The sequence below is a fragment of the Peromyscus leucopus genome, chromosome 4 (genome assembly GCF_004664715.2).
Source record: "Peromyscus leucopus breed LL Stock chromosome 4, UCI_PerLeu_2.1, whole genome shotgun sequence".
Lineage (NCBI taxonomy): Eukaryota > Metazoa > Chordata > Mammalia > Rodentia > Cricetidae > Peromyscus > Peromyscus leucopus.
The window spans coordinates 29,580,283-29,594,835 of NC_051066.1; the positions used below are offsets into that span (position 1 = coordinate 29,580,283).

General features: G+C 41.5%; 1 protein-coding gene across 1 annotated transcript in view; it reads right to left on the reverse strand.

Annotated features, from left to right (window-relative positions):
* Window positions 1-2,413: 2,413 nt before the first annotated feature.
* Window positions 2,414-14,553, reverse strand: part of Nmi (N-myc and STAT interactor) — a 20,668-nt gene continuing 8,528 nt past the window's right edge. Inside the window, exons 3-8 of the mRNA XM_028878370.2 lie at window positions 13,029-13,124; window positions 9,641-9,803; window positions 6,416-6,522; window positions 6,147-6,333; window positions 3,907-4,013; window positions 2,414-2,687 (exon numbers count right to left, since the gene is read on the reverse strand). Of these exons, the coding sequence (XP_028734203.1) occupies window positions 2,505-2,687; window positions 3,907-4,013; window positions 6,147-6,333; window positions 6,416-6,522; window positions 9,641-9,803; window positions 13,029-13,124 (843 nt within the window). The 3' untranslated portion in view covers window positions 2,414-2,504. The remainder of the gene's footprint in view (window positions 2,688-3,906; window positions 4,014-6,146; window positions 6,334-6,415; window positions 6,523-9,640; window positions 9,804-13,028; window positions 13,125-14,553) is intronic.

Sequence of the window (14,553 nt, forward strand, 5' to 3'; positions counted from 1 at the left end):
TGACTTTCAGACCTAGCTACTTCTGAATACCAGGCAGAGCCATTGTTAGGTAAAATTATCAAACTTGAAGAAGAGCCCCCCCCCCCCCCCCCCCGCAAAGAAACAGAGAAGTTACTGTTTCAAACTCTGTTCTAAATATTATATATATAACTTTATATGTTATATATAATATTATATATTTGCTATAGTTTGAATATCTTCTTTAAATTTTTGTATTAGAAACTTAGTTCTCAAATTTATATTTTAGTGGCACTTTGAGGTGGGGCCTTAGGGAGATGATTGGCTGCTGAAGGCTGGGATTCCACCAATCGGTTAAATACATTCTTGGATTCACAGAGCCATAGATTAGTGAGTTGGCATGGGATTAGCTTTGCTATGAACGCTGGCTTTCTCTGGCCTACGTGCTCTGTTTCACCGTGTGATGCCATCTGTCATGCTCTGGTACAGAATGGGGCCCTCATCAAACGCCCAGAAGATAGATGCTGGCAGCCCACTTTTGGGTAGCCCAGCCTTCTATGAACTAAACAGCCCTGTATTTTAAAAAGATTATATTTTCAGTTGTGTGTGTCTATGTGTATCTGTATGTCTATGTGTGGGTATGTGCATGTGAGTGCAAGTGTCCAAGGAGGCCGGAAGCAGCAGATCGCCTGGAACTGGATGCACACAGTTGTGAGCTGACTGATGTGAGTGCTCGGAATCCAGCTCAGGCCCTCGGAGCCATCACTCTAGGCCCCGATACTCTGTTATTTTATACACTTGATCTCTAGTATTGTGTTACAGTAATGGAAAACAGACGGAAACATTCTTCATATTTTTGAAGGCTGTAAATGATCTTACTATTTCCAAATAACAAAAGAAATGAGTTTTTTGAGGATAAATACAAATATTTACTACCAATTGTACAGCTGAGACAATATCTCATTTGTAATAGAATGTAAAAGTAATGAACATTTCTGGCAATAACTTTAAGACTCATAAGTAAAATATCAGGAGCAAAAAAAAAAAAAAAAAAAAAATCCCCTTCTGGCAAGAGAATGTTTTCTAGACTGAATGATTTCTGCCGGTATTGAAATACAAACTTATTTTTGTTGTTGTTGTTTTAAGACAGGGTCTTACTGTATAGCCCTGGCTGGCCTGAAACTATCTATGTAGACCAGGCTGACTTGAACTCACAGAAATGCCACCTACCATCTGAGTGGTGGGATTAAAGGTGTGTGTCACCATGCCTGGCTTGAATTTAATCTTGTTTCCAGGTCCTGAAACATGTCAGAATAAAACCTGTCCAAAGATTCCTTGGTCAAAAGAATTTTACTTTCTCTAAGTGGGAAGCTTTAGTTTTATTAAGGGTTTCTGTAAATTAAAAACAATGAAATGTTAATAAAATGGATTTTCTCCCAACTAAATAGACTACGAGAGGGCAGCACTGAGTTTTGACTTCAGGCATTCTACAGCACCTAGCACCCTGCAGGGATACGTTCCAAAGTTTTCAATCTCTTAAACTGATTCTTTCTAATGAAAATGTAGGAGAAGCCAGGCATGGTGGTGGATATCTGTAATCCCACATGGGTTGAGGCAGGAGATCGGAGGTTGAAGGGCAGCCTGGACTACACAATGAGACCCTGTTTCAAAGGACACAATGAAAATGAGTAAATAAACAAGAAAAAATGTAAAAAAAAAAAATAAATGCTGGCCTTTACAAGGTGTGTTTGGGGAAGGGATGTCTGGGAGGAATCAGTATAGTAAAACAGATTTTAAGAAAGCAGCCACTCCGCTCTGAGAACCTGGGGCTTGTGGAGTTTTGAGTGGCAATGCCAAGTGGGATCAAATGGAATTACCCATCTGGTCAAGACAGTGGCAGTCAGCAGGGGTGGGGGCCATCTGCAGGCCTTAGTATTGACTAACGGCCAGAGTCCATCCACAGAGATTAGGAACAAAACTCCTCCTGCACAGGCCACTCATGCAATCATAAACACACAGTAGATCTGAAAATAAAGAAGAATTTTGTTTTGTTTTGCCTTTTGTTTCTCGGGACAAGGTTTCTCTGTGCAGCCCTGGCTGTCCAGGAACTCGCCTTGAACTCAGTGATCTACCTGCCTCTGCACACACACACACACACACACACACACACAACCAGTGCTGGGATAAAGGCTTGCACCACCATTGCCCAGCACAAAAAAGGAATTTTAAGATCCAGGAATAGATTTTTTTTGTTTTGTTTTGTTTTTGTTTTTCAAAACAGTGTTCCTCTGTGTAGCCCTGGCTGTCCAGTTCTGGAACTCACTCTGTAGACCAGGCTGGCCTCGAACTCACAGAGATCCACCTGCCTCTGCCTCCCAAGTGCTGAGATTAAAGGCGTGTGCCATCACCACCCAGCCAGGAATAGATTTTGCATGGAAGAATAAGAAGACACAAATTAAAGTTCCTTTTTTTTCCCCAAGGAAAACAATATTTTGTAATTTTGTGATTTGGGCTCAAAGCTACAATTTCCATATGGTTCCTCTGGCCTATTCTTCAAAATAAGCTGTGTAAGACTGATCTAAAGAACACTTGACTGCATCTACTTCTCCACCTCCATTATTCTTCCTTTGGAAGTGGATGCTGATTAAATCTTCCACAATCTCTTCATTCATCCAAACGACTTCTAATCCAGTCAGAAGCACTGTCTTCTTAGATACGGCTGAAAACACCTGCAGGAGAAAATCAACTTCTGAAGAGCTCAGTTTCTATGGGAGCTGAAGGACATTTCTAAGCAAGAGAATGTCAGAGCAAGACTTGAGTTTGAAAAAGATGACTGTGGCATTATGAAGGTAAGTGGAGTGGGGGGCCAACTCAAAGGACAGAAAGACAGTATATGGGTAGTCAGAGGTGTGACTGGCAATACCAGGGACCAGACGAATGCTGGAGGATTTCAAAACTACACACTAAAATATGGGTTGTCAGCAGGCATGACAGCATGTGCCTGTCCTCCCAGAACTCTGGAAACTGAGGCAGTAGGATGGTGACTTTGAGGTTAAGTTACATGGCAACCCTGTCTCAAAAAAAAAAAAAAATGGGCGAAGGAGAAGCTCGGTGATAGAGTGATTATGTAAAGTACTTACATGAAGGCCTGGATTCAGTGCTGAGTACTCCCCGCAAAGTGTGTTTGTGTCTGTCTGTCTGTCTGTCTGTCTGTGTGCATGTATATGAGCTGTAGCTTTTAGAAAGTGGGTAGATTTCAGAAAGTAGATAGTATTGTTATTCAGTATTTGAGAAGAAATAGGAAACAAGAGCAGGTTTGGAATAAGAGAGAGTTGAAGGACATTAAGCAGAACTATGTCTGAAGCCCAGTGATTGACAGACACATGAGGAAAATATCTCTACATAAGTCTCTATTTACAAAAAGAAGCATTAGTTTCATCATTATCTGAGTGATTTCAGGGGTTTTGGGGGGAGGTGGGGGAGTCGTCATTGTTTGCACACTGGGATAGGCTCTAGTGCCCTGTACATGTTAGGAAGGTGCTCTACTGCTGAGATATAGTCCAAGCCCATCCCCTGTGCCCTGTTTTATTAACTTCTTATTTTGAGACAGGATCTTAAGGTTGCCTGGGTTATCTTTGAATTTTGTAGCCCAACTAGACATTGAACTTGAGATCCTCCTGCCTCAGCCTCCTGAACAGCCGGGGTTCCAGGAATGTGCTACCAGGCCTGGCACCAGTTTTTAAAATAAGGCACAGTTTGCATTAATGTATTGTTTTAAAATGCAAACTCATTCTGCACAAAGCAATCAAAAATAAAATGAAGAGCCTGCGTAGACAGCCATCATTGATAAGCCGCTTATCACAGACACAGCTCACTCATTCTATGGTCTCTGTGGGGTGTGGCGGAGCAGTGAGCTGGCTATCAAGTGGAAGAGAGAGGTGACTCTACCTGGTACTTTTCCAAGCGTCTCTCTATAAACGGAGAAACTGTAACTCTATAGCACCTTGAATTCATATAAAGAGGGTAGTCTCTCTTCTTCAAAATCTTGTCGGCAACTGAAAATAAACAACAAAAAACGTGTTTTTCTTTAATAGCATAATCATTTTTAATCACAGTTAAAACTTCCCTCCAACAGAATCCTATCAAAATTAACACCGAAGTGGGCAGCTAATGTCTAAGAAATTCTACAGTCCATATTGAAGACTTCACAGTGATAACTTCGAAAGGCACAAGACTATGTAATAAGGAAGCTGAGCCTTCAGTCTTGAACATCTTCATATGGAAGGGACAAATGTTGCATGAATCTACTTGTATGAAGTACTTAGAACAGGAAAGTGTGTAGAGACCAAAGACTGGGGGATACCAAGGACTAAAAAGGGAAGTCAAAGGGAATTACTGTTTAATGGGTGGAGTTGCTACTTAAGAAGATAAAATGCTCTGAAGATGGAGAATGGTGAGGGCTGCACAATACTGCGAGTGCATTTACTTAATGCCAGTAAACCACACATTTCTTCAACTAATTTTGTGTACACCTGTGTATGAATGTATGCATGTATGTCACCATGCACATGTGGCCGTCAGGGAAGAACAAGTGGGAACTGGTTCTCTCCTTCTACCCTGGGGGTTCCAGACATTGATCACAGGTCATCAGGCTGGGCAGCAGACACCCACCAGCTGAGCCATCTTGAGGGCCCCGAAATAGTACGATTAAAGTGTTTTAAATGGTAAGTAGAGGCAGGAACAGAGGACAGAGGAGGGAGGAAAGATCCTCAGTTGATTAAGCCTGCCTCAGCCCTGCCTGTACTGGTTATGACCTATGTGGCTTTGGCTGTCTTCCTTGGCTTGCTTCTGAATCCTTTACTGAGGAAGGCAGGTAGTTCCAGCACCTACCTGGTTATGGTAAGACCATAAGACACTGTTAATGAAATGACCAGAATGTCTACCTTCAGAAAACTTTATACTCTCCCAGAATTACCTAAAGGTGCAGCTTTTGGCTGGACACCTGCTAGGAAGGACTCCCCAGAGGAGAAAATAGCAGATTTCCAAGCTAACCAAGTGTCAAACTGCATTGTGATTTATAATTGAGTTTCTCCTGGATACATACAAGGGATGGAGCGACTTATATCAATCAGATAAATTAAACTTACAGATTTGGAAATTTTAAATCTGGATCCTACGAAAACTCCACCAAGTTACTCCTCACTTCAAAGGCAATATATTAAGGCTGTACTGAGACTACAGGGCTTTCTCACTAGAACACTCCACCAGGGGGTGATAAGCATTACTCAAAGACCCAGGTCAAAAAAAGGAATAGTGGTGGTTTATATGTGTCCCAAGAAAGGTCTGGAAATGTCCCCTAGTAACCAGAAATACTTCTTCAGCAAAGAAAGGGGAATTTTAAGAAGATATTCAATACTTCACTGTCATCATTACAGTTTCTTTTTAAAAACACATATTACTTTCATGCAAAAAATAATCTCATCAGTCCGTGTCTTACTGGCATAGCAGGATTTCTATTATTCATAAACTCAGGAAAAGCCCTAGAACCATATTAATGAGCATATCAGAGGTGTACTCCAAGAATCAGCCAAAATTGCTCTATTTCACACCCAGCATGTGATTTTGGGGATATCACCTATCTTCCCTAGACCTCTACCTCCCATCAGAGACATGAATGCATCACCATTGTCAGTGTCATGATGAGAAGAAATCGTGATGATTAAAAACAAGATAATACACACGTGTATCCACTGTCCTGCCTGACACGTGATCTCACCCACTGCAAGTCATGTAGTTGTTCTTTGTAATTGGAACATGCTCAGGAACAGTCAGGAAATTGTGTCCCGGATTCTGTGTTTTTTTTATAAAGGTAAGAAAACCTCAACTGGACCAACAAGATGGCTCAACAGGTAAAGGTCCTTAATCGCAAAACCAACAACCCGAAGTCAACCCCCAGGATCCTCATGGTGGAAGAAAAAAACCAACTGATTGATGCAAGCTATCTTCTGACCTCCACACTAGTGCCATGGCACGCACAGATACGCATGCGTGTTAAAGAAACAATTCTAAGAAGATGATTTTTTCAAAAAGAGTGTTCAAAAAAAGGAAACTCACCCAATTATCATGCTAATACATTTCAAATACACAAAGGGGCAGAAACGGTGTGCAATGGTGGAGTGTTTGCGTACCTCCAGCTTCCACGAACGTGACAACAGCGCTTCCTGACTTCCTGTCATAGTTCACGCTTTCCACCTCTCCACCTCCGTTCCTGGACTTGCAAAAGCTCAGCTCCAGCTTGTCTCTTGTCTGATCTTCAGGCAGTTCATCGGGAATTCCCGTAACATTGATTTTCATCTTGGAAACATTCACATGAACCTGGGAGAAAGCATTTCATAATCCCAAGTAAGAAAAGTGCCTGTCTCCAACAGGATGGCTACAGCTTTAACAACCATCTCACCAGGAATCTGACTCCGATGTGTAATGGGACTGGATGGGCAGTGACCTCCACAGAGGTTTTCTCCATCTGCACGACATGCTTCCCCATCGATATCACATTCTGTGCAACTGAAACACAATTTTAGAAGTAGACATTCAAGATATCCTGAGAAAACTTTATACTCTCTATTCAAGGACAAGTTATTGTCTTTTCTCGTTTTCTTCAGTCTTGTTGTTATCATATTTATTTACGTCAGGGGCGGGGGTGTTCTTGTGAGGGGCATCTGTGTGAAGGTCAGAGAACAACTTGTGGGAGCTGGTTTTCTTCCAGGGATGGAGCTCAGATCAGCAGGCACAGCATCAAGTGCCTTGACCTGCTGAGACATCTTACCAGCCCCACGTCCTTCAGTTTCAAAGGATCAAATTTACCATTTTGTCCCTGGGATTTCCAAGTTACAATTCTCTTACCACCAAAATAGTAAATGTCACAATGTATAAGCAAAAATGGCAATAAAGAGATTTTCAGTTTCTAAATTCATCTTAAGGGGTGACGCTATCCTCCTCTCTCTTACACCGTAAGCCTAATAAGTTGGCAGCTTCCTCATCCTTTGGTATAGACACACAGTACACTACCAGGGAATCCCCTTTGTACAGTAAAGCTCAGTCAGAATTTCCCCCTGTTCAGTAAGCTAAGAACACTTCTGTGGGCCACTATCATTTTTATCATCATTTTATCTCACTTTTTCCTTTGTTGTGTTCATGGGTTACAAGAGCCAGAGAAAGTGCTCTTTTTCATCTCTGCCTTTCCAAAAAAAAACCTATTTCTTTGCTTATTTCTATAAACACTCTTTAAAATACTGAGAGTGCCACTGTATCTATCACAGAGCAGTCTCATTGCTCCACATAGGTGGGCGAAGCTCTATAATGTAACTACACCAAAGCCAGTAGAAGTTCTAAGAACAACGCCACCCTTGTTTTAAAGGGATGTGGGTAGGAGTTTCTTTTTTGTTTGTTGATTTGTTTTGTTTTTCTGTTTGTTTGTTTTGTTTTGTTTTTCAAGACAAGGTTTCTCTGTATAGCCCTGGCTGTCCTGGAACTCACTCTGTAGACCAGGCTAGCCTTGAACTCACAGAGATCCATCTGCCTCTATCTCCCAGGAGTTTCTTCTTAACTGTGTGCTATGACTTTATAACACTCCAGCTGTCGCTATGTGGAGCTACTTATTCTAATTTATCGTGAAGATAAGAGATGCTTGCTTCCTCTCTTATAAACTTCATGTGTGTTTATGACAACCAGGGAGCACACCACAGGCTGAGGCAGAACCGAGGCTGGAAGGCAGGGTGTTCTTGGGTGGGAATTCAGGCTCACTTTACCACAGTATGACTCGAGAATTTAGATGCTTTTTGTTTTGTTTTGTTTTGCTAATGGCAACAGATGACGGTAACAGAAAACATCAATGAAGTAATACTCAAATGATCCTCTCATTATCTCCAAACCCCTAACATCTGGTGATCTGACTCAACAGAGAGGGGCCACTTGTATCCCAACTTTAGTTACTATGACTGTCAAAGCAACCCCTGTTTACTTCTGTTCCCCTGGAGCTGCGCCCTAGCATGGGGACTTCAGAACCACATCAAGGGAGCAAGCAGCATCAAGGCTGCTTCTGAAGCGACTCCTAATCCCAGCAAGTCCAGGTGACCACCACGCAGTGACTGCTATGTAGAAACCTGCTCCCATATCTGCCAGTAACATGCCAGTGACTACCCATGGCCAACAAAGCTGCCCCTCAACTGTGGGCATGGTTCCAGGGAGAACAAAATTACCCGGTGGGTGGAGGCCTCATTTCTGCTTGCCTTGACCTTCTGGATGCTTCCTTTTAACATTTCTTTTCAAGCCAGTGTGATGGGCCAGATGCCAGAAGACACAGGTTAATGTCATAGATCCTAAGAATCTAAGCCTGAATGTCCCTGAAGACCACATTGGCCCATCCCATAGCTTTGCGGTACCAGAGTGCACCAGCTTTGGTACTAGCCCAAGAGCTATCGGCTGCCCTCAGGAATGTTGGTCCAGGAGGACTTGCACAGACACTCGGCTTACCCTCTCAGCTCTGGAGTTCAGCAAAGGAAGCTCTTCTCTAGGCTTCTGTTTCCTCATCTGGAAAACCCCTCACACGCAGCAACCATGACAGCTGACATGGTGTGTTGATCGTGTGCGTTCACTGCACATTTGTCATTTAATGCACAAACGGCTCTTGAAGTTCAGATTATCACAAAGCCTGTCATCAAAATCTGAGGCTTACAAAGAACTCAGACCCTGCCTCTAAGAGGAGACAAAGCTGGCACTCAGATCCTCCTCACCAAGGAAGCCAAGCCCCAAAGGGGCCCATACATTTTTGGACTTGGCCAACATCAGGTCCCATCCCAAACCTTTCTATTCCTTGGCTCAGTCTAATCACTGGTAACTAATTTGCTAAATCACTTAACCATCCTCAGAATCTGTTTTCTTACCAATCAAATATATGCAATAATTATTTTTGCTATCTTGTATTTATAGAACTGTAAAATATGAAACGAGATGCCCCAGAGAACACCTGGAGAAGTAGAGTCTGCTACTGTTTTACTTCTAAAATTTTATTATTCATTTATTTTTTATTTGAGATAGGGTCTCACTATGTAGCCCTGGCTGGCCTGAAACTATGTAAGCCAGGCTAGCCTCAAACTCACAGAGAGTCTGCTCCTGACTCCTGGGTGCTATGATCGAAGCTGTGTACCTCCATGCCTAGCAAGTTCTACGTCTTTATAATATTATTATAATGTTCTAATATGCTTATTATCATTTAAGGGACATATGTACTAGAAAGAGGCTGACATTGGAGATCCCAACTCCTATATTTCATTTCCAGAGTCATTACTTTTTAAATGTGTAATAAGCATGGACCCTTTAATATCACTGCACACATAACACTGTCAGTAATTCACATCATTATATATATAATAGTATATATTATAGGTATTACATCATTATTTATTATAGGTAATATATCCAACACATCTAATATACTTAATGCCTGGTTTCTTTCTCTGTAAATTGGGACTATCAATCGCATCTGCCTCAGAACGCCACTATGAAGATAAGAAGAAACAGCAAACACAGATTGTTAAAGTGACAGCCAGACATCTATGGAAGATCTTTGAAGGTCCAGATGCTTATAAAGGTAACACAGTCATGTTTTTAAGATCAGCCATACCTTCTTCCTTCTCAAAGGTGATAAGCGCTTGTCCCTTCTGGAGCTCATAAAGAATGTGTGAGCTCACTTGAAATGAACAGGAGCTATTTGAGAAGTGGCCACCATGCTCAGGATTCTCCACTGAGACGAATTTAAGCTTTCCTTCTGGTATATTCTCTTTAATCTAATTTAAACAGATGTGTTTGATTAAAATCAAGACAAGAAATAACTTAAGTCCTTCCAATAATGGTATGATCTAGTCATCCAATAATTCATTCTCCACTGACTGTAGAGCTTTATGGTATATTGACTATAGTCTTACTTAACATGTATAGTAATTGCTTCTTCCCATGCAGTTTCTCAGTAAGGTAATCAAATGCTGATCCTTTAATATCATTTTATAGATGAAATCATAAGTATATAATCCACTCACTTTTCCTAACCAGTGTTTAAACTGATTGATATTGTATAGTGTCCAATTATCCCAACCCGTTTATGTAAATAAGTGCCTTGTTGTGGAATAATCTTTTTGTGTACTGTGAAAATGTGTCTTTGCCAAACCAAGGTGCCTTCTGATTGGTTTAATAAAGAGCTGAATGGCCAATAGCTGGGCAGAAAGAGGTTAGGACTTCCGGGCAGAGACAGAAGAGAGGAGATGAATCTAGGCACGGGAGAGACACTAGAGGACACAGAGAGGAAACAGGAGGTGCAAGATGGAAGAGAGGTAAAAAGCCACAAGACAAAATGTAGATTAATATAAATGGGTTAATTTAAATTATAAGAGCTAGCAGGACAAGCTTAAGCTATAGACCGATCTTTCATAGTTAATAATATGTCTCTGTGTCATTTTTTGTGAGCTAGCGGCCCAAAGAAAAATCTGTCTCCAGTGCCTTTTAAGTAACTGTGCCAGTAATGCACAATCTCAGAAGGAAATTACTAGAAATTAGGTTTAGTTTCATGGCAAAGATGCATAAGTGAAGTAAGTTTCAAGCTGTGTATACTGTGAGACTTCTTTGTGCATCCACAGTTTCACACGTGAATGCAATGGATTTTAGTAATTTTCACCCCTATTCCCCGCCCTCATTTCACCTCCCTCTACTGAAGAAACCTTTTCTTTAACACAAGTCTCCTTCCTTTCACATCTGATCTGTGACACACTGAGTCTGGTTATCAGTTTCCTGCCTGAGCATGCGTGGGAGGTTACTTAATGGTGCAAGGCAACTTCTCAGTGGTTACACAGGAGGGAAAATGGTGTCCCCTCCCCCAGCAGCCATTATATTCTCAGGGAGGGGTGGAGCCTCATGGGCCCTTCCCCCATAGGTGGTGAAGTGTTGACTGGCCCAATCTTGTGCAGACAACCACATCTCCATCACAACTTCATGATGGCCATGTCATGTCCAGAGACATCTGTTTACTGCTCATGCCCCATCCTCGGCTCTTACATTGTTTCCACCCTCTGATCAGCAATGTTCCTTGAGCCCAAAGCAGGTAATATAGATGTTCTATTTAGGACCAAGAACTCCCTACTGTAAGTGAATTTTTTATGGCAAACCCAGATAATTTCTTTCTTTTTTTTAAGACTCCTTGAGCTATATGATATGAAAACTGCCAAAGTTAAATTCCAACTTGCCCCAAATCTCCCAAGAACTTTATTGGGTTTTTTGTTTGTTTGTTGTTTTGGTTTGGTTTTAGGCAGGACCCATGTAGCCCAGGCTGTCCTTGAACTCAGGATTCTCCTACCTCACCCTCCTCAGTGCTGAATTGCTGATGTGGGCATGTCACCACATCTGATCTACCTATCAACTTTTTAATCATTTTCATAATTTAAATTTATACAACAATGAAGAAAACACTATCGACAAGAATTGTAACCCACTAAAAAAAAATGGGTGGTTGTATTTACCTGTTTAAAATCATCGATTTCAACAAATGTGTAATTATGCATAAATGCACCATGGGTTGCATGTGCACATATCCATCTCCCATGGAAATAAGATGTGTTATCAGAAAGAGACCACAAGTGCTCAATGAGTGTTCCGATGGATTCGTAACACTTACTGTACCTCTGCAAGAAATCTCAGTAGGGTTCTAGCTACTGTAGGCTAAGGTCAAAAAAATCCTCCAAGCCTGAGGAGAGAGGCAGAGTGTTTTCCAACCGTGTGGAAACAACAGTATTCAACCCTTCTGAAGTCGAGCACTTTCCAGAGTTAGAGAAAACCAAAACTGTACCCCACTTTGGGTCTCCTGTAAAGTGGGTCCACTAGGCTGGTGGGTTTCCCAGGGCCCTTTGATCTGGCCAGAGCTGGACAAATAACCAAATCCTAACAGTCTTGTGCCAAGTCACCCATCTCGTAACCACAGGACATCCTATCTCCCGGAAATAAAAACCAAGTGATAGTTTCAGTGCTATTAACAGCCTGGTTTGTCTAGAAGAAACAAAGAGTAAGAGCTTATTAGTCCATTCAAATACAGGAAAATCTAGGAGAGACTTTAGATCATTACATGCCCAACTTGTTTGTTCTGAAACAAGGTCTCACTGTATAGCCCTAGCTGACCTGGAACTTGCTCTGTAGACCAGGCTAGCCTGCCACAGGGATCCCCCTGCCTCAGCCTCCCAAGTGCTAGGATTAAAGGTGTGTGTCATTCTGTCCAGATTATGCCAAATTCTTTAAACTGTGAAATTCATTTAAATTACTCAAGCATATTAGATGAAAACCAAATGTTTGATCCGAAAGTGATCTGCAATAAGCAAGGCTGGTTTTTAACTTTTGTTAATTGAATGGTTTTGTAAGTTTTATCATGCTGGCCATAGGTGATAGGAAAAAAATAGGCATCACAAGTATAGTGCATGAAGACATCATATGAAGCTAATAGCCAAACAATAGGTAGAACTACTAAAGTCCTCCTGGTGTCCCAAAGGAAATCAGCCTCCAGAGTGAACCACTATATAACTCAAAACATGCTTTATTTAAATGGGAGCATATGGAATGCCTTCCTTTGCCCTTTATGTATTGATGCCATGTTTGTTACAGTCATGCATGTTGTATATAATTGTTTGTTTTTGTTTTGCTGTAGAATTTAATTGTATGGGTATACAGTAATTTATTACTTCATTCTACTATGGAAGAACATTTGGGTTTTTCTCCATTTGGGGCTATTAAAAACAGTAATCCAAGCTGGGCATGGTGGTGCACTCCTTTAAGGCCAGTGCATAGGAGGCAGAGGCAGGTAGATCTCTATGAGCCCGAGGCCAGCATGGTCTACATAATGAGTTCAAGACCAGCCAGGGCTGAAACAAACACTGGTATTATGAGTGGCTAAAATGCTTTAGAGTTAATCATGAATAACTGAATCATTTTTTTCTGAATAGTACATGTCCATTAAAATATATATAAAATAATCACAGTACTTTGAATTCTCTGGCATCCGAGTGTAACTCTGCTTCAAGTTTTTTGATCTCCTGGTCAAGCTGGAAGTTTTCCCTCATAATTTCATGAATTAATCCCTAAAAAATACCAAATAATGGAAAAAGTTAAACACCTTTAAGATAAATTTTCTAAGTTAATTAAAGATGTAAATCCTCCCACCCAAAGCCTTAGGACACACTCAGAATATGCCCACCTTAATAGTGCATACGCTTAACATCTTACCCATCACCCATTAGTTCTTTTAATGACTTATTTATTTATTTCATGTGCACTGGTGTTTTTCCTGCATGTATGTCTGTAATAGTGTATCATATCCCCTGGAGTTACAGACAGTGGTAAACCACCATGTGGGTGCTGGAAATTGAACCCAGGTCCTCTGAAAAATCAGGCAGTGCTCTTAACTGCTGAGCCATCTCTCCAGCCCCCAGTGGTTCTTCTAATCCTACCAAGATTCTTTAGCTCTATTACGTGAACAAGGAAACTGTTATTGTCCACATTAGACACAGAAATTTTTATAATTAAGGCAAGGAGTGAGACTCAGACTTTCTGGACTTAGTGAAATTCTCCTTTCTAAGCTATCTGCAACTATAATATGACTTTTCATTGCACTATAGTTGTAGACACATTACACTGAGGCAGGGTTCTTTGTTTTGTGTTGTTTTTTATTTGTCTGTTTGTTTTATTTTGGGTGGGTTTTGGTGGGTTTTGTTTGTTTATCAGCAATGATTTCAGGAGTAGCCAGCTGCTTTGACAACACAAACATACGCCTGGCCAACAGCTCTGAGCACCTGGGCCTCTGTTCCCACATGGGTCTCATTAGATAATTGCTCTCATTTCACTTCCTGGTATAAACCCAAGAAAAGAAGGAGGTGAGAAAATACTTAATTTTGTAAGAAAACAAATAGGAACACAACTCTCAGTGCAAGGCTGTCGCTAGAGTTTTCTGCCTTGCCCACAGTCAGGACAAATCTTTGTCACCCGCCAGTCCCACAGCCGCTCAGACCCAACCAAGTAAACACAGAGACTTATATTGCTTACAAACTGTATGGCCATGGCAGGCTTCTTGCTAACTGTGCTTATAGCTTAAATTAGTCCATTTCCATAAATCTATACCTTGCCACGTGGCTGGTGGCTTACCGGCATCTTCACATGCTGCTGGTCATGGCGGCGGCTGCTGTGTCTCTTGCCTTCCTGTTCTTTTATTTCTCCTCTCTGTTAGTCCCGCCTATCCTTCCTGCCTAGCAACAGCCAATCAGGTTTTATTTATTGATCAATCAGAACAACTTGACATACAGACCATCCCCCAGCACAGCCAAGTGCAGACCATCTCAGACACCTGCACTCAGGCCCATGGTCCTAATCATCCTCTATGCGGACCTGCTGGGTAACGCCACAAAGAACCCAAGAAGGGCTCCCACAGGACATACAGAACATCCCACAGCACAAGGCTTTTACAATACAACAAATGTAAGGATCTTTTGAAAAGCCCCAAAGCCTCACACGGTA